This window comes from Elgaria multicarinata, chromosome 1, assembly GCF_023053635.1.
Source record: "Elgaria multicarinata webbii isolate HBS135686 ecotype San Diego chromosome 1, rElgMul1.1.pri, whole genome shotgun sequence".
In the NCBI taxonomy this organism is placed as follows: domain Eukaryota; kingdom Metazoa; phylum Chordata; class Lepidosauria; order Squamata; family Anguidae; genus Elgaria; species Elgaria multicarinata.
The window spans coordinates 6,736,544-6,763,537 of NC_086171.1; the positions used below are offsets into that span (position 1 = coordinate 6,736,544).

General features: G+C 46.4%; 2 protein-coding genes across 3 annotated transcripts in view; both read left to right on the forward strand.

Annotated features, from left to right (window-relative positions):
* The window catches only part of GJC2 (gap junction protein gamma 2), a 63,445-nt gene extending 52,967 nt beyond the window's left edge, over positions 1 to 10,478 (forward strand). For both annotated transcript variants that reach the window (XM_063122875.1, XM_063122884.1), the window contains exon 2: positions 8,081 to 10,478. In XM_063122875.1, the coding sequence (XP_062978945.1) occupies positions 8,101 to 9,363 (1,263 nt within the window). In that variant the 5' untranslated portion in view covers positions 8,081 to 8,100 and the 3' untranslated portion in view covers positions 9,364 to 10,478. The remainder of the gene's footprint in view (positions 1 to 8,080) is intronic.
* Positions 10,479 to 18,418: 7,940 nt separating this feature from the next.
* Positions 18,419 to 26,994, forward strand: IBA57 (iron-sulfur cluster assembly factor IBA57). Its single transcript, XM_063122652.1, has 3 exons — positions 18,419 to 18,774; positions 21,428 to 21,763; positions 26,907 to 26,994. Exons 1-3 carry the CDS (start codon positions 18,482 to 18,484, stop codon positions 26,914 to 26,916), a joined length of 639 nt encoding a protein of 212 aa, XP_062978722.1. The 5' UTR covers positions 18,419 to 18,481; the 3' UTR covers positions 26,917 to 26,994.

Here is a 26,994-nt window from a genome sequence, read left to right on the forward strand (position 1 = left end):
AAGGAAGCCAGATTCCGGCTGGACATCAGGAAAAACTTCCTGACTATTAGAGCAGTATGACAATGGAACCATTGCTAGCACTTTCTGATTAGCACAGATGATGACACTGTCTGCCACCCCCCACTCCCACCCCAGACGTCCCTTTTCCCTCTGTTGCAGTGCTCAGAATAGAGGGTTAAGGGGGAAATCCCCCCCAGTAATGATATTTATTTATTTATTTATTTATTTATTTATTTATTTATTTATTTATTATTACATTTCTATACCGCCCAATAGCCGAAGCTCTCTGGGCGGTTCACAAAAATTAAAAACATTCAAAGTATAAAACAACAGTATAAAACCATAAAATAAAATGCAATGTAAAAGCTCAACCAGATCAAAACAGCAGCAATGCAAAATTACAAATTTAAAACACCAAGTTAAAATTTATTTATAGGCTGTTAAAATGCTGGGAGAATAAAAGGGTCTCCACCTGGCGTCTAAAAGCATATAACGCAGGTGCCAAGCGAACCTCCTTAGGGGGCTCATTCCACATCCAGGGTGCCACAGCAGAGAAGGCCCTGCTCCTCCTGGTAGCCACCTGCCTCACTTCCTTTGGCAGGGGCTCGCGATATATCGTTATGAGCGATCCCGGTTGTAATGCAAAGTATTTTGAGGGACCTGTTCCTGAGCGGATTATTCAGGCCCATGAGCTTCGCACTGCAGAAGAGATGGAAATGCTCAGCTTGGAGGCTTCTAGAAGAGTGGAAACTGGCCAGAGCTAAGGCAGAATCTGGAGAGTCAGATCTTGGAAGCCAGCTCATAACACCTCCCTTTCGCACGCACACCACACCCGTGCGCCAGCTCACTTCTGCGCGGCGTTGTCCCATGGGGCTGCAATGTGTATGTGTGTACTGGAACTATTTGGACAACACCCAAACAGGTGGGACTCTACTCCCAAGTCTGCATCCTCAGCCCTGGCAGGTAGGGATGTGCAATGCTGGGAAATCCTTTCATTCAAGCCCGACGGATTTCCGCAGCGTATCTGGTTTGGGAAGTGGGAGCTGACTGCACCGGATGGTTATTATTATTTTCGGGATTCTGGGGAAATTTCCGTTTTAATGGCTGCAATTTTCACGTTTTAAAAAAGGGGGGGTTCCACCATTGCAATTTCTTAAATTATTTTTGTGTGTGCAGTTGTTGCTGTATTTTTATTTTATTTTTTAAATTGTCACTGCTGTGCGGCTGCATCAGATCGCAGGCCGGCCTGTCTGCTATGTAGCCCCTCAGAAGCTTATTCCTCTCTTGCCAATGTCCTTGTCAGTTTCATCCCCTCTGCTCATGGTTCAGCCCAGCAGAGCCATATTCCTGACTTGTCAAAGATCTTGGCAATTCTCCACTCGCTTCGCTTGGGAAGTGCTGCCATAGTTACTCCAAATGGGAGCCAGGGGGCGGAGGGAAGGGGTGGGAGCGACATCGAGAGCCCTTGCTTGAGACTTGGGCAAGTGTGCAGCGGAAGCGGGGTTCAACACTTCGAACCCTGAGGATTTGTACCCTTTTGGTGTACAAAATTATGGTGTGGAGAATGTGGGTGGGGAGACATTTTTCTCCCTCTTTCATATTTCCAGAACCTGGGGGCCTCCCACGAAGCAGATTGGTGGCAGATTCAGAACAGATAAAAGGAAGGGCTTCTTCCTACAGTGCACAGTTAAACTATGGGATTTGGATGGGGTAAAAGGAAGAGGGGCCGACCAAGGGCAAGATGGATGGATGATATTCTGGAGGTGACGGACTCGGCCTTGGGGAGCTGTGGGTGGTGACGGCCGACAGAAAGCTCTGGTGTGGGCTGGTCCATGAAGTCACGAAGAGTTGGAAGCGACTGAATGAATAAACAACCAAAAAGGGAGTTATTATTATTATTATTATTATTATTATTATTATTATTATTATTATTTATTTATATAGCACCATCAATGTACATGGTGCTGTACAGAGTAAAACAGTAAATAGCAAGACCCTGCCGCATAGGCTTACAATCTAATAAAATCATAGTAAAACAATAAGGAGGGGAAGAGAATGCAAACAGGTACAGGGAAGGGTAAGCAGGCACAGGGTAGGGAAAGACTAACAGTAGAAAGTAACAGTAGAAGTCTGCACAACATCAAGTTTTAAAAGCTTTAGGAAAAAGAAAAGTTTTTAGCTGAGCTTTAAAAGCTGCGGTTGAACTTGTAGTTCTCAAATGTTCTGGAAGAGCGTTCCAGGCGTAAGGGGCAGCAGAAGAGAATGGACGAAGCCGAGCAAGGGAAGTAGAGGCCCTTGGGCAGGCGAGAAACATGGCATCAGAGGAGCGAAGAGCACGAGCGGGGCAATAGTGTGAGATGAGAGAGGAGAGATAGGAAGGAGCTAGACCGTGAAAAGCTTTGAAGGTTAACAGGAGAAGTTTATATTGGATTCTGAAGTGAATTGGAAGCCAATGAAGAGATTTCAGAAGCGGAGTAACATGGTCGGAGCGGCGAGCTAAGAAGATGATCTTTGCGGCAGAGTGGTGAACAGAAACCAACGGACTGATGTGAGAAGAAGGAAGGCCAGAGAGAAGAAGGTTGCAGTAGTCCAACCGTGAAATAACCAGTGCATGAACAAGCGTCTTGGCAGAAGAGACAGACAAAAATGATCGAATCCTGGCAATATTATACAGGAGTTGGACAAATTCCTGGAGGACAAGGCTATCAATGGCTACTACACCTCCAGTATCAGTGGCAGTACAGCCTATGTACACCAGTTGCTGGGGAACATGGGTGGGACGGTGCTGTTGTATTCATGTCCTGTTTTTGGGTTCCTGGTCAACAGCTGGTTGGCCACTGTGTAGACGGAGTGCTGGGCTAGATGGACCCTTGGTCTGATCCAGCAGGGCTCTTCTGATGTACTTATCAGTCAGTGTCAAAGCGTGTGTCAGTTACACCTCCCCTCCCTCCATCATCCCCAGATGCTCCCCATCATCCCCCCCAGCTTACCTCCATCCCCTTTTATTCTGGATGGCTGGGCATGCTTCAAAATAACGTTGGGCTGCAGCCACCCAAGCTTTTTAAAAAATTTCTTGGACCTCAGAGTCATTCTTGGAAATAAAGATGGCACCAGAGGCTGGCACTTTATTTTGCAGCACACCAGCATCCCCATTTTAAAGAAAAACCGGGAGTGGCCGGGGACCAGACGGGCTCGATGCATTTGGGAAAAGGCTGTTCTGGGGTACACTCTGAGGACACACAATGCAACAGCAACGTCCAAGAAAGGCAGACCACCTCTTGGTGTGTACTGTGTGTCCACTGAACAACGTACCCTGGAATCCTCTGGAATGTGCAAAGGTTCTGGAGCATACAGATCAATATGGACAGTGTCTTTTAAAGGTAAAAAGTTTGAAGTGCAAACAACGGGTGTCAGCAAGAGAGTCAGTACTTGATCGCCCACCCAACCTTTTCCCTTTTTCCCTTTTGGCGAAATGCACGCTTGCGGCCTCCAGATTTGATCGTGGCCGTGGCACTGGTGGTGGTGGAGTCATCTGCTTGATTTGCTTCCCACAAGCTGTTGCTGGGATCAAAATTGTGCGCCTTCCTCTGGCCCTGAAGCTTTTGCATCCACAGTGGGGTGGAGGGAAAGGAATACAGAGAGCTACATTATACTTAAAAAATAAAAAAACACCCACAATATCTGGTGAAAGATGGATCATGTGCCTCTAATTATCAAGTGTAGTTTGAAGAGGCGCAAACAACATGGCTGCCCTGGCCTGCTCAGGCCGTCAAAGTTGTGCTGTAATGAATTGCAAAGAGAAGCGAGTCTGTGACTGATCATTAGTCACGGTTTGCACAATGCCATCCTTGCATCTTCGGTTAAACAAGGAAGACTTTACACTGGTTATACTTAGAAACAAAGCTGTTCTCAGTCCTGTTTTGCACAACAGATACCCATTTGAACCCATTTGCTACCAAGCTACCATCACTTTTGAGTAGCCAAAGGAAGAGAGGTGATGACCTGGGCTTCCCCTCCACCTGGGATGGTTTGACTTTGGTGGGAAAGGTTGCTTGGCACTCCTCTTCCAGGGATGCTTCTGCAATTGAGACATAAACCAAAAGGTATATAGGAACGACCTTGGAAGAGCTTTCTTCTCCTCTTCACCCCCACTTTCCTTTCAGAGCCACGGAGGCAAATAGACAGCACTTCTTCTGTGCCCCGGATCCCCTCCCCTCCTTCCCCAAACCTGCCTCATGCTATGGAGCTTTGTCTGGGATTTGTTTTTAGCTGTGACGTCAACACACGGACCCTAGTACTAGATGGACTTCAAGAGCAAGAAACCCCAGGCATCATGTAGAGCAGCTGCAATTTCGTGTGGCTGCAATTTCGGTGGGGTGATGGATCTGCTCCGGATTTCAGTCAGAACTCTAAAAGTGCTCTCCAAGGTGCTGAACCTATTTGGGGTTGGGGTTCAACACCTTGGTTAGCTCCTTTGCAGTTCTGACTGGTTCTGCCCCATAAAATACAACTCTATTCCTCTCTATTCAGCCCTGGTTAGGCCTCATCTAGAGTATTGTGTCTAGTTCTGGGCTCCACAATTCAAGAAGGACGCAGACAAGCTGGAGCGTGTTCAGAGGAGGGCAGCCAGGATGATCAGGGGTCTGGAAACAAAGCCCTATGGAGAGAGACTGAAAGAACTGGGCATGTTTAGCCTGGAGAAGAGAAGATGGAGGGGAGACATGAGAGCACTCTTCAAATACTTAAAAGTTTGTCACACAGAGGAGGGCCAGGATCTCTTCTCGATCCTCCCAGAGTGCAGGACACGGAATAATGGGCTCAAGTTAAAGGAAGCAAGATTCCAGCTGGACATCAGGAAAGACTTACTGTTAGAGCAGTATGACAATGGAACCAGTTACCTAGGGAGGTTGTGGGCTCTCCCACACTAGAGGCCTTCAAGAGGCAGCTGGACTACGATCTGTCAGGGATGCTTTAGGGTGGATTGCTGCATTGAGCAGGGGGTCGGACTCGATGGCCTTGTAGGCCCCTTCCAACTCTACTATTCTATGATTCTATGATAATATAAAAGCTTACAAGTTTTAAATGATAGTATAGCTGTAGTGACTGAAGCTGGTGTTTTATAATACGTGTGTGTGTGTGTGTGTGTGTGTGTGTGTGTGTGTGTGTAAAGCTATAAAATTGTAACACTTTGGATTTTTTTTTAATTATTATTATTATTATTATTATTATTATTTATTTATATAGCACCATCAATGTACATGGTGCTGTACAGAGTAAAACAATAAAATAGCAAAACCCTGCCGCATAGGCTTACATTCTAATAAAATCATAATAAAGCAATAAGGAGGGGAAGAGAATGCACCAAACAGGCAGTATAAAAGTCAGAACAATTCAAGTTTTAAAAGCTTTAGGAAAAAGAAAAGTTTTTAGCTGAGCTTTAAAAGCTGCGATTGAACTTGTAGTTCTCAAAATGTATAAACTAGATGCGCTATTTGTGGTTGTTTGTTTTATTTTTAGAGTATAAAATGAAAATCAAAATAAAACCCCATAGCAGTGCAAAGATTTAAATTACAGTAACAGATTTAAAACAACAGAAACTGAAAGACTAAACTGCATGGGAAAATAAGGTTTTCATCTGGTGCTGAAAAAAGCACAACGTAGGTGCCAGGTGAGCCTCGCTGGGCTCATCCGGCAACCGGAATGCCACAATAGGAAAGGCCCTCTTCTTAGTAGTGACCCACCTCACTTCACTTGGCTGGGATTCCCAGAGAAGGACCGTTGAAGGTGATCTTTGGGCCCGGGCAGGTATACCCGCTAAGAACTATCCCTGTCCTACCCTGCAGGGCTGCTGTAAGAATGACTGAGACGGCTTCTTGTGGTGCTTTGGACACAGCCATTCCCAAGCTGGTGGACTCCAGATGTTTTATATTGCAACTCCCATAACTCCCATGCTTGCTGGGAAGTATGGGAGTTGTAGTCCAGCAGATCTGGAGGGCACCCACTTGGGGAAGGTTGCTCCAAAGTGCCATGGGAATGCTACGTGTCATGTGTTACAAGGTTCTGCAAGAGTGGCCGGTCCCGGGCAGTCCTGCCCAGTCTTAATCATGGGTGTGGTGCAAGCTTCGCCCAGAATGTCACTTGTAAGGAAACAGGGCACGCTAAGGTTGTGTGTGTGACCGGGAGATTCCACATTTTAATGTTACATCTCTCTGTATGACCGGCCATGACTCAGCGCCTCTGTTCTGTTACTCTTTTTCACTTCAAAACATCTGCAAGGCCGCCCAGGCCCTGTGTTCGCCCTCTGCCCATGGGATCCTCCAGTGACAAGCTTCCTAATTGTGGCAGGGATAAACTAAGTTCACCATTACAGAGCCGTGAGGCCTCCCTTTTGATCTTGTATCCACCTAAGCCTGGCCCACGGTTGTCGCTGCGGGGTGGTGAGGCAGGAGAGTGCAGTCATGGGGACGTATGATGGGAGCCGGAGTGTGGCAGCATTTAACCGCTCACATTTGGGGGCAGCTGTTTTCACCCCTATCAAACCAGCATACTGGATCCACGTTCTCTGGTCAAGTCTTTTCGTGGGTGGCTTACACATTTCTTGTTGGCAGAAAACAAAATCAAACGGTGCCTAAGGAGCAAAGCTAGACAAACATGCTTAATTTTCATAATCTACGCAACATATAACTTGCAGAATTTCTTGTAAAATTTGGTGCTCACTTTGAATTACTATAGTGCAGGCGTTTGATGGGGTGGGTAAGGGGACAGAATGTGCAGCTCCTAAGATTCGGGTTTAGGACCTCAGGTCCAGGGGCCAAATTTGGCCCTCCAATGGTCCCAATCCACTGTCCCTTCCCCTAGTCCCAGACCACCGATCACTTGGCAGATTCTCAGATTTTGTGCAGTCCTTGTTCCGTTCTAAAATGTTGGAATGCCTCACCCAAGGCTGATGTCCTGGGACTATGAGCTTTGCACTAAAATGGGCTGGGTTTTTGGTCGTACCCTTTTTGCCTTCCCTCAAGAACGTGACCCCCAACGCTTCTCTGAAATAGAATCAGGATGTAAGAGATTCTGCCGTAAGACGTGGCAAAAATCCCAATTTGCAGCCGGAGACCTCATCTACACCAAGCAGTATGAAAGTGGTATATAAAAGGCAGGAGCCACACGACTGCTTTATAGCGGTATTGAAGTGCACTGCAGGATCTATGCGGCTGCATTATTATTATTATTATTATTATTATTATTATTATTATTATTATTATTATTATTATTATTTGTATCCCGCGTTTTGCCCAATGCTGGCCTCAAGGTGGCCTTACAAAGTTTAAAACATACATTGGGGGGGGGGAACAAAACCATAAACGTTTAAAATACACAACAAAATTATAAGACATTAACATAGATGGAGGGGCAGATAATTCTCCAAAGGCCTGCTGGAACAAAAAAGTTTTTTCCTGCTTCCGAAAGCCCATCAAGGAGGGAGCCAGCCTGGCTTCCCTGGGAAGAGAGTTCCAGAGCACCGGAGCAGCCACCGAGAAGGCCCTCTTCTCCCATGTTCCCACCAAGCGCGCCTGTGAAGAAGGTGGGACTGAAAGAAGGGCTTCTCCAGAAGATCTCAAAGCACGGGCAGGCTCATAACGGAGAATACGGTCTTTCAAATAACCTGGACCCGAGCCATATAGGGCTTTATAGGTCATAACCAGCACTTTGAATTGTGCCCGGAAACAGACTGGAAGCCAGTGGAGCTGTTTTAACAGGGTATACGGCTTTATAGCGGTATTGTAGTGCACTGCAGGATCTACACGACTGTTTTATAGTGGTGCTGAAGTGCACTGACAACTGTTGGAGCCCATGACGCATCTACACTAAGCAGAGTAAAACACTATGAAAGTGGTACGTGGTCTGTGTCAGTGGGCCCCAACCGTTGTCAGTGCACTTCAGTACCACTATAAAGCAGTCGTGTGGGTCCTGCCTCTTATATACCGCTTTCATAGTGGGATATCCTGCTTGGTGTTGATGAGCTTGAGTCTTTGTGGGATGGATGTGGATTGACTGTGTCCCGGTCTCTTTGTCTTTATTGCAGGTTATAAATGATTAGCCCCTATGACCAACATGAGCTGGAGTTTCCTAACCCGCCTGCTAGAAGAAATTCACAACCACTCCACCTTCGTGGGGAAGATCTGGCTCACGGTCCTGATCGTCTTCCGCATCGTCCTGACGGCCGTCGGAGGCGAGTCCATCTATTCGGATGAACAGAGCAAGTTCACGTGCAACACCAAGCAGCCGGGCTGCGACAACGTCTGCTACGACGCCTTCGCGCCACTGTCGCACGTCCGCTTCTGGGTCTTCCAGATCATCATGATCTCAACCCCGTCCGTCATCTACCTGGGCTACGCCATCCACAGGATCGCCAGGTCCTCCGAGGAAGAGAAGAAGAGGTTCCGGGGCTTCAAGAAGAAAAAGCAGTTTGCCCTCAACTGGCAATCGGTCCGCAATCTAGAAGACCCCTTGGCGGCGGAGGAGGAAGAGCCCATGATAGCGGACGAGATTGTGGAGTGCGACGAGAAGGCCAAGACGAAGGAGGAGAAGAAGAAGAAGGATCAGCAGAAACACGACGGCCGGAGACATATCCAAGAAGAGGGCCTTATGAAAATCTATGTCTTCCAGCTTCTCACCAGAGCCTCTTTCGAAGTGTGTTTCTTGATTGGGCAGTACATGCTTTACGGCTTCGAAGTCATGCCGTACTACCTTTGCACCCGGCTGCCTTGCCCTCACGACGTGGACTGCTTCGTGTCGAGGCCGACGGAGAAAACCATCTTCCTCCTGGTGATGTACGTCGTCAGCTGCCTTTGCCTGTTGCTCAACTTGGCCGAGATGTGCCATTTGGGCATCGGCACCATCAGAGACGCCATTCGGGAGCGAAAGGTCCACAGCTTCAGGCAGCCCCCCTACAATTACGCTGCCTACCCAAAGAATATCTCCTGCCCGCCGGAGTATAACCTGGTGGTGAAATCGGACAAGCAGCCCAAGGTGCCCAACAGCCTCATGGCGCACGAGCAGAACTTGGCCAACGTGGCTCAAGAACAGCAGTGCACGAGCCCCGACGAGAACATCCCGCCGGATCTGTCCACCCTCCATAAACACTTGCGGGTGGCTCAGGAACAGCTGGACATTGCGTTCCAGAGCTACAACAGCACTCAGGCCAACACCCATCCCTCGAGGACCAGCAGCCCCGCTTCGGGCGGGACTGTGGCGGAGCAGAACCGAGCCAACACTGCCCAGGAGAAGCACGGGCCTAAGCCCAAAGCCAGCTCGGAGAAGGGTAGCTCTAACGGCAAAGATGGGAAGAACTCTGTTTGGATATAGCAAGGCCTAGCCTAAGAAGGAGGGCAGGGCTTCGAGGGGTAGAGGTGCCTTCTCCATCAACATGGGGCTTGTCCCAGAGAGCACTGACAACGAGTCTCTTTTTATATAAAAGTCAATGGTCTTGCTAAATGCTGCCAGTGATGTATTTGAGGAAGGCTTGCCCCATCTGGTTAACAAGAGGCCTCACCTCACTCCCTAGCCCTCTTTTGTCTCCCCGATGCACTAGCCATTCAACATCTGGAAAGAGGGGGGAGACACCTTTGCACAACATTCCTTGTTCCTCCCCAGGGAAAATCACAAGGCTTTTGTCCTTCATATGTGTCCTAATTCTCTTGGAGTAAATCCCTGAATATTGTCCCTTGACCCACGCAAAATTGGGGTTGGGGTGCTGATAACAAAGAGTTACCCTCTGATTCAAGGTTCCTGAAGAAAGGAGAACATGGTCCCCTGAAAGACGAGAAGGGCACTCAGATGACCCTGAGGCCTGGGAACCCCACCCTGACCTGGTCTGTAGAGCCTTTGGGTATAGTCTCCCTTGCTGAGCTGCTTCCATTCAATATGTCTTCCCTTTCTCTGCCTGCCCAATTTCTTCTTCCCCCCCCTTGTCCTTTTTATGTTCCACATTCTGCCGGACCATCTGCTTTTACCTCTATCCCCTTCCTTATCAACTGTCCGTTGTCTTTTCTTTGTCGCCAACGGTTCTGACTTTTGGCTCCCTGCTTTGCAACGTGTCCAAGGGCAGCCCCACCACAACATCCCAGCCTTCTGCGTCAGTTTGGGTTAGGGCCTGCTTCACCTGTGGACAGGTTTGTACCATGCCATGCACCATTTCTTGCTTTGTCCAAGGAGAATGGGTTCTGCATTCAAGGCAGCAGCACCGGGGGGGGGGGCATTAATCTTGACCGTGCAGAGCAACTGTCATTCCGAACCATACGCCTTCTTGTTCTGTACATCCTCTGCTTTGTTTTAATGACTAAAATAGCCCTTAACTGAATTAATTTCTAACTCCCTTTGGTGGAAGACGACACACCTACAGGCGCTACGGTGACAGCTTATCATTCTGACTGGTTGATGGCGTTCATAAAAGGGCCACCGCTGCAATTAGAATTGCAGATGTCAACGCTAAAGGTACACTAACCCAGCCTTCCTCAACCTGGGGCGCTCCAGATGTGTTGGACTGCACCTCCCAGAATGCCCCAGCCAGCGGGGCATTCTGGGAGGTGCAGTCCAACACATCTGGAGCGCCCCAGGTTGAGGAAGGCTGCACTAACCTGTATCTGCTGCCATTTTGCAGCTGTGTAACGGCTTCCATAAAGCAGGAGTTAGGTTTCAAAGGCGAGGCTGAAGGCCCAGAACAAGTGACGTCTGTGGGATTTCTGCTGTTGCCTTCAGTGGAGTCACAGCTTCAGAGGTGCGTAGGGTGACCAACTGTCAGGATTTCCCCGGATTTGTCCTTGTTTTTGTTCTTTCCATGGTGTCAGGGGGGATTTTCTATAATTTTCAATAATGTCCTGGAATGACACACCTTCCTCTTTAAGGCTGCCATTAGCATGGCAGGAGGGAGTGACATGCTTTCTTGAGGCACATCATTCCCCCACCCCGAGCTCCAATTGAGGTCTTAAAGGGGAAAGTGGGTCATTTGTGGACATTATAGAAAAGGCCCCAATTGGAGTGGATGGTGGTGGTGCAGAATGAAATCCTTTCCCCTCCTCCACTCCAATCGGGTTCTTTAAGGTGGCGGGGGAATAACGTACTTTCTGCAGGATTCAGAAAGCTGTTCCCCCCCACACACACACTAGGTGTCCTCTTTTTTGGTTTCCCATATATGGTCACCCTAGAGGTGCGCCTTGTTTATTCTTTCATACTATCAGCACGAAGCCGAGAAGCGGACAAAGATCTAACTTACTAAGGTATCGTAAAACGTTGTGTTCCAACAACATTTGCTTGCTACTGATGTGGGGGGTGAGAAGCGTTTCACCACTGCTACAGCACACCCTAAACAAAAGTGCCTTCAATAACATTAGGCGGGCAGAACAATGGAACACTTCCGACCCCTGTGTTGCATCTTTGCGTAGCAGGAGATCAGTTCTAATAAGGCGGAGATCCCACGCGTTTGTGGAATAAAACTGCACCTTAGGGAACTTCCTGACGTCATGGGTAGGAGTGACGGTCCTGGAAGAAGAGCCCCCAAAACGTAGCTTATTAAAATGGGCACTTCTGTGTGGAGGTTTTGAGCTGTTCTTGCTGTTTGGCATGGCGTAGCTCCTGCCCCAGTGCTAATCCTGCTACGCCGGACTAACGTTGACCAGAACAGGAATCAAGCATATTAAGAAAAGCCCTGGGAAACCAGCGTTCTGTCTCTGAGAATAGCTGGCTTGATACCTCTGGATGCTCACAAGCATGAAGTGATGACCAATCTATTGTTCATCCCCAGCATCTGGTATTCAGAGGCATTCCAGTTGGCTCCCATGGCAAATAACTCTTGATAAATAAATTTGTCCAGTGATGTAAAAAAAGAGGCCATTTAAACTCCTGGTAAAGCCTGGTACCCCATAAAGCAGGAGTTCGGAACCTCTTTCAACCCAATGGCCACATTCTATTAGAGAAGGTCTTGGAGGGGGCCAAAATACCCAAACTACCTAGGGAGGTTGTGGGCTCTCCCACACTAGAGGCCTTCAAGAGGCAGCTGGACAGCCATCTGTCAGGGATGCTTTAGGGTGGATTCCTGCATTGAACAGGGGGTTGGACTCGATAGCCTTGTAGGCCCCTTCTAACTCTGCTATTCTATGATTCTATGATACCAGCCTATTTTAGCTTAGAGCACTTACTGCCGGTAGCTGAGCCTCAGGAGAGGAATTTCAACCTTTTAAAGTGGGGGGTGAGGATTGCACAAAACCCAGGACACCCCCCAATGACTGGGGGAGGCACTCGAGAGCACGGATTGGGACCCTAGGCCTGATATTCTGCACCACTGTTGCATTGATTTATAGCAGCTTTCTCCAACCTGGTGCTCTCCAGGTGTATCGGACTGCAATTCTTGTCGTCGCTGGCTGTGAATGATGGGAGTTGCAGTCCTAAACATCTGGAGAGCCCTGCGTTGGGGAAGCTAACTGGCAGAATTCAGTTGTGGTGGCCATCCTCACTTCCTCCACCCGAAGGTGTGCGTTGTAGTTCACTAGCGCTCCAGATTGGCAAACCGGTTGGTCAACGCAACACTTTGGCCCTGGGGTGGAAAGGTGACATCTGCAGACCCCTGTATTTTGCAGATAACCTGAGCGTGGTGTCGATATCCTTCATATCAAAATGGTTGTGTGAATCAACTATCAGCCTTTTGGCTATTTTCTCTTGAAACTTTATTATAATGAATGTTGAAGCTTAGATCAAAAGTACCCGAGTGGGTGTAGTGGGTGTACTTCCACACCTTTGCCACCAAGGAACCACAGAATGTCCCCAGCCAGGGATGAGGCATCTGCAGGTCCGCTGCAGCCCCGATTTCTCTTTTTCTGAAAAGAACGCACAGGAAGTAAGCCGAGAAAACTCTTCTGTATTACAGAAGGTGTGAGAGAAAATCTACCCATCTTTCAGGGCTAGGAGATTCCTTTTCCTGGAGAAATAGGTTGCCCTGGACGCAAGTCAGGCCGTGTCCAATAGCAGGCAGAAATGGTTGAGCTAAAGCTGGTTCCATTAAAACAAGCATGCACAACCTCAGGCCCAGGGGCCGTGCCCCCTTTCTCATAGTCAACAAACATTTGGAGGTTTCTCAGATTTTATGCAGTTTTTCCGCCATTCTGAAAAGTTGAAATGACTCTATTTAAGGTTTACTTAATGGCAATAAGACCTTTAAGATAAAATTTACTGGTATTTTTGGTATTCTGCCCTTGCGCCTTTTACCTTTGACTCTGCCCACCATTGTAATTTGGCCCCCGAGAGCTTTTCCGAGATGAAAGAGGTTCTGCACCCCTGAATTAAAACAATGGCTCTCCAATTCACATGGCCATTTTGATCAACATTCTGGCCACAATATTTTCCCCCCTCCTGTATCCAGTATTGTAGTCAATTCTTGGATATACTGGGATTAGTTCACCATGTTTTGAAGGAGCGTTGAAGCAGACATGAAAATGGTAACGCCAGAAAAAAATCTTCCTTACAGCAGTGGTTTCACCATGTCCAAGCGGTCGTGTGAATCAACCGCTATCCTTCCCAAACTTCGCCAGAGTAGGGAGGGAGATAAAGTTTCCTGAGTTTCCCAGCCATTTTCTACAAGCCATTTGCCATAGGCTCATGGCCCATTCCAACACTGTGGGGAAGGCAAGGCAACAGAAATGACAGCAACGTTCTGTCTTGTAGTGATCAACTTTCTATGGATTTAGATAAAGATGGTTACAGAAGTCTCCTCTTTTAGCCCAATCTAGACACACAAAACTAGTTATTTCCTTTTACACACCAGTGCAACTGTACTGAATCCACAGGGCAGAGGTGTTAAATCTGTTTGAGCCCAAAGGCCGGATTTCATTTTGGAGAAAATCTTGGGGGCCGCATCCCAGTGTTGGTGGGGCCGAAAACAAGGGGGGCAAAAATCCAGCATATTTTAACTTAAGGCTCTTACTGCCAGTAATTAAGCTGTAGGAGAGACATTTCGACCTTTTAAGATAGGGGGGAAAACTGCACAAAAGCCCATAAACCTGGAAATGATTGGTGGTTGGTGGAAAGCAGTGTGGCCATCTGGGGAATTGGCCCCAGGTCTAAGGTTCTGCACCCCAGCTACAGGGAGAAGTCAAATGGCGAGGGGTGATAGGTAGTGGGCGAACATTGCTCCATTTGTGTGTGCTCCATGCCACTATGCAGGTGCATCAGAATGTAGAATCATAGAATAGCAGAGCTGGAAGGGGCCTACAAGGCCATCGAGTCCAACCCCTTGCTCAATGCAGGAATCCACCCTAAAGCATCCCTGACGGGGTTGTCCAGCTGCCTCTTGAAGGCCTCTAGTGTGGGAGAGCCCACCACCTCCCTAGGTAACTGGTTCCATGGACGCTATTTTCATTCAGACGACTTTCATGGAGCCTCCTATGTCCGCTTTGCCTAACCTTGTGCCTGCCAGATTTGTCGGACTACATCCCACACTAGAGGCATTCAAGAGGCAGCTGGACAACCATCTGTCAGGGATGCTTTAGGGTGGATTCCTGCATTGAGCAGGGGGTTGGACTCGATGGCCTTTTAGGCCCCTTCCAACTCTGCTATTCTATGATTCTCATACCTGGTCATGGTTAGGGATGATAGGAAATGTAGTCCAACACATTGGAGGATGCCAGGACAAGAAAGGCTGTCCTATGTGGTATCCACTCCATTGAAAAAATATATGATTCCCAAGCAACCCAAAACAAATCTACAATACCCGCACGCCACAAAAGAACACAACTGCTTGGTTTTCACTATAATTGCCCCCCAAATCAGCACTTCCTCCCAAAGAACTCTGGGAGTTGTGGTTTCAATGAGGCTGACAAAGGTCTCCTACGAATAAATCACAACACCCGCATGAAATTCCCAGACTTTTCTGTGGGAAGTTGTAACAGATAATATGGCTATGAAATGGTTTCAAGTTTAAAGAACAATATAGAACGAAAGCCAGGTTATGCTATCACTCACATTCCATTCCACTGGAAAATACTTGAAATTAACTAAATTGCCATAACAAATCTATGCTGTTATGAAGTTTCCACTTTTTTTTTTTTGTATTTTGTGTGTGTGTACTAACTTTCAAGTTGTATGAGAAACAATATAAAAACGGACTTTTGTCTCTGTAAATATCTTTCAATGTAAATGTTACTGCCGGATTGTACTTAGAACGATAGAACACTTAAAAACAACATAATACTGCTGGATGTTCAATGTCCAATAATAATAAAACACAACAACACAAAACTGTCGGACGTCCAATGTCCAATACTAATGAAACGTAATAAAATTTTCAGTTTGTTTATTGCACGTAACGTGTTGCCCATTTTTCTGGAGGACTGATGATCAGGAGGCTGTCAGTATGCTTTAAAACAGAGGTGGGGAACTGGAGACCCTTCAGATGTTGTACTACAAATCCCATCACCCTTGACCATTTGGCTATGCTGGTTGAGGCTGATAGGAACTGAAGTCCAACAACACCTAAAGGACCTCACATTCCCTTTCTCTGCTTTAGAAGAATGACTTTTTTTCATGCAATCGGAACAAAGACATATTTTCATGGAAGTTGGGCTATGTCCTTGCAAAGAAGTAAAGGTTGAAGACAGATACTTTGCTCTAAAAACGTTACATCTCTCTTCATCTATCACATACTGGGTGGGGCGGTGTGTGTGTGTGTGTGTGTGTGTGAAGGAAGTTTATTTTCCCCAGTGAGCTGCAAAGCCAGTCAACAGCTTGGGCTTCCCCACCTTAGCACCCTCAAGATGTTTTGGGACTGCAACTCCCATCATTTCCAGCTGGCACAGCCACAATAAGCCATACAGTGTTAAAATACGTTAGTTGCAAGTGTTGGGAGTTACACAGAATTCCTCACATATTTCTGCAGGAGTGCTTCCTTGGGGCAGTATATTTAAGCTTTGACTCTCATTTGATGTTATGCTTCTCTTTGCAGTGAGAGAAGTATATGCCGAAATAGAAGTATAGCTTCCAAATCACGTGAAGTACTGGTTCCTCTCTATTCAGCCCTGGTTAGGCCTCATCTAGAGTATTGCGTCCAGTTCTGGGCTCCACAATTCAAGAAGGATGCAGACAAGCTGGAGCGTGTTCAGAGGAGGGCAACCAGGCTGATCAGGTCTGGAAACAAAGCCCTATGAAGAGAGACTGAAAGAACTGGGTATGTTTAGCCCAGAGAAGAGAAGATTGAGGGGAGACATGATAGCGCTCTTCAAATACTTGAAAGGTTGTCACACAGAGGAGGGCCAGGATCTCTTCTCGATCCTCCCAGAGTACAGGACACGGAATAACAGGCTCAAGTTAAAAGAAGCCAGATTCCAGCTGGACATCAGGAAAAACTTCCTGACTGTTAGAGCAGTATGACAATGGAATCAGTTACCTAGGGAGGTTGTGGGCTCTCCCACACTAGAGCCCTTCAAGAGGCAGCTGGACAACCATCTGTCAGGGATGCTTTAGGGTGGATTCCTGCATTGAGCAGGGGGTTGGACTCGATGGCCTTGTAGGCCCCTTCCAACTCTGCTATTCTATGATTCTATGAGAGCTGGCCTTAACCTTTTCACCACCTGAGGCAAAAAGGCAAAAGCTGTAATCCTCTGTACATATTTAGGAATAAATCCTGTTTAAGCAAAATGAGACGAAGTCCCACTAAAATGTCTCCCAAGCAAACAATTAGAATTGCATTCCACAGCTAAGTACACTTACTTGGGAGAAAGTCCCATTACTCCTGAGTAAACCTGCATAGCGTTGAGCTGAAAAACAACCATCCTTTTTTCTTTTCATCAGATGGGGAGGGGAGAATCAAGGTTCCCTACCGTCAGTTTTCCGCCCCCCACTTCTGTCCCACATTACTTTTTCTTCCCAGAGAAAAAAGAGGAAGTAAACAAAGACCACGTGGCCTAATTCAGGGGGCGTTTTTATCGCACTGCTTTTCCTGCACACACAGAGGGGAAACAGCGGCACATCCCACTACCCCCCACAAAAAAGTCGGATTAAAGGGGGGCCATTTTATGACGGAAAGAAGAAGCAAGAGGCAGATGGCGGCATCTAAAGGATGTGCAAAAACCCGTGAGTGGGCAGTAGCGTGTGTGATAGAACACTCTTCTGATGAACCCCTTCGTCTTTTATCACACAAATGATAAAGTTGCTCCTTCATCAACAGTCGTGGGGAAACAAATTTTTAAAAGGCTTTTTTTTTTTTAAAAAAAAAAGAAAGGCCACACTCAAGGCCTCCGAGGACCGCAAGTGACCAATGGACTGCCACCTGTCCTTTACCGCTTCCACCATGTTGAATGTTAGAATTCATTCTAAGGCAGGGACCTGTTTTTGTTGTCGTTACAGTACGTTGATGACACTACAAAAACCAGTCTTTCCCAACCTGGTGCTTTCCAGATGTGTTGTCTACAACTCCCACAATTCCCCGGCTAGTCCCAACACATCTGGAGGGCATAATATTGGAGATAGCTGATATAAACTATATAAAAATAACAACACAACCATTCCTCTTGCTGTCAACTGGCCGCGATAGAAGGAGAGACAGCATGGAGGCCTGCTCCACCACCTCTGCTAAGAGATCAGCTCAATTTAGCTTCTCCTATCCCTAACCCCTTTCTCAGTTCTTGCTGACCAATATAAATATTACTATGTAACCTAGCGCCTGAGTTTGCTTATTTCTAGGCTGACCATATGAAAAGGAGGACAGGGCTCCTGTATCTTTAACAGTTGTATTGAAAAGGGAATTTCTGCAGGTGTCATTTGTATGCCTGCACCAGCTGGTGAAATCCCCTCTTCATCACAGCAGTTAAAGCTGCAGGAGCCCTGCCCTCTTTTAAATCTGGTCACTCTAGTATAGCCCCTGAAGCTTTAACTGTTGTGATGAAGAGGGACTTTCACCAGGTTCCCCATATATACAAATGACACCTGCTGAAATTCCCTTTTCAATACAACTGTTAAAGAGACAGGAGCCCTGCCCTCCTTTTCATAGGGTCACCCTATTATTTCCTCCTTCTCTCCTCATCCTTTTCCTTTTGTATTTTTTAGTTTATAAACCTGCAGTCAAGGACTACCTTGTTTTTACTGAGTTGTATGTAACCTATTCAGCTGAATATAGAAATGAATAAACTAACCTGCCCCCCCCCAAGATGTGTTCGACTACAACTCCCATGATGCCCTAGCCAGCATCCCAATTAAGAGAGCTTGGGAGCACAGGGACAGAAGCAGCTCAGAATAATGGGCAGGCATCTAGGCCAATGGGAGGCGGGGGTTTGAGGAGGAAGCTCCTCCTTCCCCACCCCGGCTCTGCAGTAATAGGGAAAGACCAAGAGGCTGCGCCTGCGCACTCGGCCCACACTCCCTCCTCACCGCCCACCTCTGCCACACACAAGATGGCGGCGGGGAGGTCGGGGCCGTCAGCCTTGGCGCTCTTTCTCGGGCCGCCATGCTGGTGAGGGCGAGCGGGGCGCTGCGGCGGGTTCTGCTTCGCGGCTTGCGCCTCGGCGGCCAAGCGAAGAGGCTGAGCGGGGAAGGAGCTGCGACCGCGGACTGCTTCCCGTTGAGCCGAGGGCTGCTTCGCCTCCAAGGCCCCGAGGTGGAGACCTTCCTCCAGGGCTTGCTGACCAATGACGTGACGCGCCTAGCCGCGGTGGGCGGGGCCTCGGACGCGCCGCGCGCGCTCTACGCGCATGCCCTCAACGTCCAGGGGAGGTGCCTCTATGACGTCATCCTGTACAGGTGAGCGCAGCCCTTTGCTGCAGGTGGGGGGTCGCGTGCTTTGCCCTGCGTGACTATTATTTATTATTATTATTATTTTATTATATATTATTATTATTATATATTATTATTATCATTATCATTATCCCACCTTTTGCCCAATTCTGGGCCTCAAGGCGGCCTTACAAAATTTAAAACATATATTTATTTATTATTTTATTTATTTATTTATTTATTTAATTACATTTATATACCGCCCCACAGCCGAAGCTCTCTGGGCGGTTTACAACATTTAAAAATAGTAAACATTAAAAGTATACAATTTAAAAACACACACACACACAAACAGTATAAAAACAACAGTATCCATTTAAAAACAACAATTGTGGGGTCCATTAAAAACAAACTTAACGTTGTTAAATGCTGTTAAAATGCTGTTAAAAATGCCTGGGAGAAGAGAAACATATACATTTTAAAACATAGGAAATGAATTTATTTATTTATTTATTTATTTATTACATTTCTATACCGCCCAATAGCCGGAGCTCTCTGGGCAGTTCACAAAAATTAAAAACATTCAAAGTATAAAACGACAGTATAAAACCATACTATAAAATACAATATAAATGTACATTTTTTTAAAAAAAAAAAACCCACAATATTAAAACATTAAGGACTTGCTCCGGAATATTAGCCTCGCCATCTTCATCGTCATTTATTTTCCTCCAAGGAACTTAAGGCAGCTTACATGATTTAAATGCATGTGTTGCTGTGAGGCTATCAATGACTACTAGTCCTGTTTTCTATACGCTACCTCCAGCATCAAAGGCAATGTGCCTATGTGCCTCAATTGCTGGGGAACATGGGCAGGAGGATGTCGTTGCACTCAGGTCCTGCAAAAGGATTTTCCGTGGGCAGCTGGCTGGCCCCTGTATGAACAGAAGGCTGGACTAGATGGACCCTTGGTCTGGTCCAGCAGAGCTCTTACGCTTCCCAACTTCTCCTCCCTCCCAAACCCCTTTCCTTTTGTGTCATGTCTTTTAGATTGTAAGCCTGTGGGCAGGGACTGTCAAGAAATACTTTTGTAAACCACCGTGAGAGCCTTTTTTGGCTGAGTGGCGGCATAAAAATGCTTAAATAAATAAATAAATAAGGACAGGGCAAACATCACCTCGCCGGACAAATGAACCACCCGCTAACAGTACCTCCGTCTTGTCTGGATTGAGTCCCAGTTTGTTAGCCCTCATCCAGTCCATTACCGTGCCCAGGCATTGCTTTTCAACCATTGTATTCCCCTCTCCCCTTCTAAAAGGTTGAAATGCCTCTCCTAAACCTCAGGTCCTTTCTACACCTCCGGGCCTTCCGGGAGGGACGGGGGAGGATCTAGCGATATTGTGCTCATGAGATCCTTCCCCTGGATCCATACGTACGCGCAACATCCCGGGAGGAAGGAAGGATACCACGCCCAACTTTTTTTTTTTAAAGGAGATGAGTGCAGTTGCACGCCAAAAAATATGTAAGTTAAAAAAAAAAACTGGACTCCACTCCTCCCCACCCCTGATGGGCACAGAGTGCCTGAAGAGTCCTGTGCCCATTTCCTGCCTCACGTTTACTCATGAGGAGGTGGGACGAGGCAGGGGCAGGCACCCACACATCTCCTGGGATGGTCCTAGGACTGCGGAAAAACTGGGAAATCCCCATTTCCCATGGGTAGTCCCTGGGAACCCCTGTGTGTCATTTGCAAATGCTATTTTGGGCTGCATTAATAGAAATATAGCTTCCAAATCACGTGAGGTACTGGTTCCTCTCTATTCGGTTAGGCCTCATCTAGAGTATTGCGTCCAGTTCTGGGCTCCACAATTCAAGAAGGACGCAGACAAGCTGGAGCGTGTTCAGAGGAGGGCAACCAGGATGATCAGGGGTCTGGAAACAAAGCCCTATGAAGAGAGACTGAAAGAACTGGGCATGTTTAGCCTGGAGAAGAGAAGATTGAGGGGAGACATGATAGCACTCTTCAAATACTTAAAAGGTTGTCACACAGAGGAGGGCCAGGATCTCTTCTCGATCCTCCCAGAGTGCAGGACACGGAATAATGGGCTCAAGTTAAAGGAAGCCAGATTCCGGCTGGACATCAGGAAAAACTTCCTGACTGTTAGAGCAGTATGACAATGGAATCAGTTACCTAGGGAGGTTGTGGGCTCTCCCACACTAGAGGCCTTCAAGAGGCAGCCGGACAAACATCTGTCAGGGATGCTTTAGGGTGGATTCCTGCATTGAGCAGGGGGTTGGACTCGATGGCCTTGTAGGCCCCTTCCAACTCTGCTATTCTATGACCCCAGGGGAAAACAACGCTGTAAAAAGGGCTTAGGTACAGGCTAAGTAAAATACGCTGGGGTTTTGAGGGGGTGGTATTTTGGCCTAGCTCTTTGGCCCCATCCATCACTGGAATGCAGCCCCCCGGACCTGCTCTGAAATAGAAGTGTTGCCCTAGGGCTGCAAGAGTTCCCCCACCCCTGTGCTACAGGAAACAGTCTTGGGTATCTGGATGCAGGGGGAAATTAGCTTAAACGTTTGAGGCCCTTCACATCACAGGAAGAGGACAGGGCTGGGATTAAGGTAAAAGGATTAGAATCAACAGTTGCTCTGTGTTCTCCTGATCTTGGATCTTTTTCAGGATTCATGAAAGCCCGCGAGAAGAGCCTCACATCCTGTTGGAGTGCGATGCCACTGTCTTGGACTCCCTTCAAAAGCATTTGAAACTGTATAAGATCCGGAGGAAAGTCAACATTAGCCCCTGCCTTGACCTCTCTTTGTGGGCTCTCATTCCGAAGGAACTGTCTGAGGATGTGTCCCATAAATTCCAGCAATGCGCCGGCAAAGCTGTGGTTGTGACACCTGACCCCAGAGTGGATGTTATGGGTTGGAGGCTGATAACCAGCAAAGACACAGACCCACTAGAGATTATTCCTGGAAGCCAGATTGGAGAGATTAAGGATTACCATAGGCACAGGTATAAACAAGGTAAAACTGCCCCCACCTTTAGACTGATTTGAACAATTATCCTGGAAGCAGGGGAGGAAATTAAGGAATTATTAATTATTATTATTATTATACTGCCCAACAGCCTAGGCTCTCTGGGAAGTTTACAACTACCGTATTTCTTCAGTTGTAAGACGCCATCGATTGTAAGACGCACACTAATTTCAGTACCATCAACAGGGAAAAAAACCCTAAGACACACCCACGATTCTAAGACGCACCCCATTTTTAGAGATGTTTATATGGGGGAAAAAGTGCATCTTAGAATCGAAGAAATAGGGTAAAACCAATTTAAAACTTACGTACAAATTACAAAATGATAACAACCGTACATGGTAATTTTGATAGTGTCCACACCTAACACATCAGACAGAATAAATGTTACATGTTTGCATACATTTGAATATTTTCCTAATGTATCACAGATGGAATGTGTAGGTTTGGAGGCAAAATTGAGAATTAATTAAACAAACAGAGGGGAGGATAAAACCCAGTCGCGTTGTGAATCGCGAAATGCTACAGCAGAAAGTTCCAGAAAGGCCCTGCACTTAGCACAAGAAAAGTATGTTTCGTTTGTCACCTTTTAATTTCCTCCTATTCCTTGTATTTATTTTGACAAGCATATATCTCCTCCTGTGTCAGAGACTCAGAATGGACAAAAGCAACCTAGTTAAAATTCTTAAATGTGGCCAGCATCCAAACTAAAATCTTGTGCTGTTTCTGCAGCGTGCCCAGGCTAGGGATGAGACCATCACCTGGAGAAGGGACTTGATAAAAATACAGCAACACCCAAGACTGCTTCCTTGTCTGCTCTTAAGATTTAAACTTGGTGCGTGGACGCTCTTATAAACGGAGAGCTCTCTTCACACTTTGTGCTGCCAGTGCGGCTGCCATGAACACTCCAGTGTTTGCAGAGGCAAGTCCCATGAAGTGCGCATGAGCATGCGCTAGAAGGGGAGAGTCATTTGCTCCTCCCAGGCATGTGTCCAGAGAGGGCATAGGAAGAGTTTAATACAAATCAAGGGCCAGAGCTTTTGAGGAATGTATGTGCAACAGCCGGCACCTTGAATTGTACCTGGAAGACTTTAGGAAATCAGGGCACTGGAATAATATGCTCCTGGTTGTCTGTGCTGGGCTATACCGCCTCAGGCTGGACATTATTTGTTTGAATTTATTTATTACATTTTTATACCGCCCAATAGCCGAAGCTCTCTGGGCGGTTCGCAAAAACAACCAACAATCTAAAAACACAAATACAAAATACAATATAAAAAGGACAACTAGGATAAAACCACACAGCAGATTGATATAGGTTAAAATACGGAATTAAAACAGCAAAGTTTTAATTTAAGTTAAATTAGGTGTTAAAATACTGGGGAAATAAAAAGGTCTTCAGCTGGCGACGGAAGGAGTACAGTGTACAGTGAATTATTATTATTATTATTATTATTATTATTATTATATTTATTTGTATCCTGCCTTTTGCCCAATGCTGGGCCTCAAGGCGGCCTTACGAAGTTTAAAACATACATTGGGGGGGCGGGGGGAAGCAAAACCATAAACGTTTAAAATACACAACAAAGTTATAAGACACTAACATAGATGGAGGGCCAAGTTAAAGGAAGCCAGATTCCAGCTGGACATCAGGAAAAACTTCCTGACTGTTAGAGCAGTACGACAATGGAATCAGTTACCTAGGGAGGTTGCGGGCTCTCCCACACTAGAGGCATTCAAGCTGTCAGCTGTCAGGGATGCTTTAGGGTGGATTCCTGCATTGAGCAGGGGGTTGGACTCGATGACCTTGTAGGCCCCTTCCAACTCTGCTATTCTATGATTCTATGATTATTCTCCAAAGACCTGCTGGAACAAAAAAAGTTTTAACCTGCTTCTGAAAGCCCATCAAGGAGGGAGCCAGCCTAGCTTCCCCGGGAAGAGAGTTCCAGAGCATTGGAGCAGCCACCGAGAAGGCCCTCTCCCATGTTCCCACCAAGCACGCCTGTGAAGATGGCGGGACTGAAAGAAGGGCTTCTCCAGAAGATCTCAAAGCACGGGCAGGCTTGTAAGGGAGAATACAGTCTTTCAAATAACCTGGACCCGAGCCATGTATATGAATGTTTTCCATGGGGGAAGATAATTGTATATGGAGAACTAGCCTCTTGGAGAGAAAGCTAGGCTGAAGTATTTCCCAGACTTGTTCATTTCTTCATGCAGCAGGCCATATCCAATGTCAATCCTACTTAGAGTAAACCAATTGAAATGAATTAGACATGTAAGTCACACCCAGCTTAAATCCCATTCATTTCATTGGGTCTACACTACTCAGGACTAACATTAGATCCTATTCAGATCGTTGTATCTTTGCATGTAAGTTGTGGGGAAGTTAGCCTTCAGTTATGAAACCCCCTCCACATTCCTGGCAGCCTGATGTGGTACAATTCAGGAAAGTGTCTTACTCAGTTCTGCTGATTGTATAAAATAATGGAGATATTCAAAATACGCAACTTATCTCTCTGCAACACATATTATTAAAGGCTTGGGAAACCTTAAGGCTTTCAAGCATCACAATCCTATAATGTTGTGTAGAGAGAACTGTACCAGATCTGATTATAAGCTTTGCTTTACAAATTACAACATCATATGACCAACCCCTAGGACTTTTTCTTTAGTAAAGTTTTCCACCAAGTATTAAAAATAGTCCTTTAGTGGTAGTGGCAACATGCCTATAGCATGAAAACAGACTTCCTGTATAGTCACTGTCTGCTAGCAAAAATCTTTTTATTTTGGGATCAGCTTAAACGGGGGTTGTGAGGTGGAGAATACCCTAACCAGAAACAATTTGAGTGAGGCAATTTGTTGGCTTTTAAGTCAGTGAACAATCCTCCTTTGAAGAGCAAATTCAGGTCTTTGATGGGTGGAGTTAGAGAGTTGGTTAGGCATACCCAAATTAGGAAGAATACTTTTTAAAGAAGTATTTAACAGTTGTATGAGGACCCAATTAATTTTACTAAGGACACAATCCATGCGGGTGGCTGGAACAGAAGAATGTTCTGGTGTATTGTGTCCATAGCTATCTAGGGATGCTAAAATCTAAGGGTGTTTTGCCACTGACTTCAAGTGGGTATAGATTTCACCATAAAATATTTTGCTTATCTGGATTTTTTTCTTGGGCTAAAATCAAACAACGGCTCGCTTCAGGTGTCACCCAGGTTTTTTTTTTTTTAAACCCTGGATTGTTACGTATTGAGCATGTTAGCTCCTACCACCTGATTGCTCCTGCTGCAAGTGGGAGGAGCTAAACAACCCAGGGACACCCCATCCTGGCTGTTTAGCATGACGTGCGAACTTGGAATTCTGGGTTGTTGGAGGAGAGACAATGCAGAATTGGAACCCGTGATCCTTGCAATCTAAGGGTACGTCAGGAAGTTCTCTTCCTGTGCAAGTCTCATTCATTTCAATGGTGTTTATACTGGAGAAATTGCTGCCACATTGTGCCCTGAGTAATTAACAATGCAATCTTATGCATGTCTACTCAGAAACCCCATTGAGTTTAATGGGATTTCCTCCCAGTAAGCGTGTACAGGATTACAGCCCTAGGCAATCCTCTCCATACTTACCTGGGAACAAGTTCCATTGAATTTGATGGGCTTACTTCTGAGTCTTGTATAAGATTGCAGTTTAGGGCTGCAGTCCACCACACACTTCCCTGAGAATAAGCCCCACTCAACACAGCAGCACTTCCTTCTGAGTAAACATGTACAGGAACACACTGTAATGTAAGAGCAAACTATATGCGTTTTCCACCATAAATGAATGCAATCCATACATTAAAAAGAACAACTAACCCTACTGATTCTTCACCCCCCACCCCAAGAGTTATATACCTTGGTCTTCCCCAGCATTTATTTAAATTGACTTTTATCACTTACCACTTTGTGAGTGGAACGTTTGTAAATTACTAAAATTACCTCGAGGGCAACATGGGTTTAAAGAGTTTACTGCTGGCCATAAAATTGGATCTGTTTATGTCCTTTCTCGGGTCAAGCCGTGACCCGGGCTCATAAAGAACTCAGGACCAGAATTGCTGAAGCCCCCTGGTGGTGATCATAGAATCATAGAATAGCAGAGTTGGAAGGGGCCTATACAAGGCCACCGAGTCCAACCCCCTGCTCAATGCAGGAATCCACCCTAAAGCATCCCTGACAGAGGGTTGTCCAGCTGCCTCTTGAAGGCCTCTAGTGTGGGAGAGCCCACAACCTCCCTAGGTAACTGGTTCCATTGTCGCACTGCTCTAACAGTCAGGAAGTTTTTCCTGATGTCCAGCTGGAATCTGGCTTCCTTTAACTTGAGCCCGTTATTCCGTGTCCTGCACTCTGGGAGGATTGAGAAGAGATCCTGGCCCTCCTCTGTGTGACAACCTTTTAAGTATTTGAAGAGTGCTATCGTGTCTCCCCTCAATCTTCTCTTCTCCAGGCAAAACATGCCCAGTTCTTTCAGTCAGCTAGTACTTGTGAGTTGCGTTTAGGAAAACGCACAGGTAAACAAAGCGAAAGAGTGTGATCTGATTTCCCCCGCCCTCCATAATATCAGAACTCTGAAACTAATTAAAAATCATCGTACTTGTGGAGGTGTTGAGTATAGTTCTATGGGATCGGGCTGTAAATCAGTCTGTATAGGAGCAGATTTCTGGACTAGTCATTATTGCAATAATCCTACAACCAAACCTTGTTACCGACTAAAACTGTGTGGAATGTATTTTCCATAGTGTGTAATGAGTTTTAGCACCTTGGAGGCTTCCTATTTGAGGAGTGTAAACAAGAGGGAAGTTCATGCTTGATTATTCCTATCATGACTTGGCAAAGAAGGAGACATTGCCCTAAATATATGGGTTCCAAGCAGTTGTGATAAATGACAACCAGCATTTTCTGTCGTGTGTTACAACACCGTGCGGAACAATTGTGGATGCCAGAACAATGGTACTGTTTCAGTGAGCCATCCTTTGGGAATTTGATCGTGGGGTTGTCATCAACAGCAGCACCAGATACATCTACAGTGTTGCCAGTCAAGGTACTACCAATTTTTAGATGCTGCTTAACTCTTAACTCTTCCTTTTCCAGGCATCCCTGAGGGTATTGAAGATCTACCTCCTGGAATAGCCTTGCCTCTGGAATCCAACCTGGCTTACATGAACGGGATCAGTTTCAC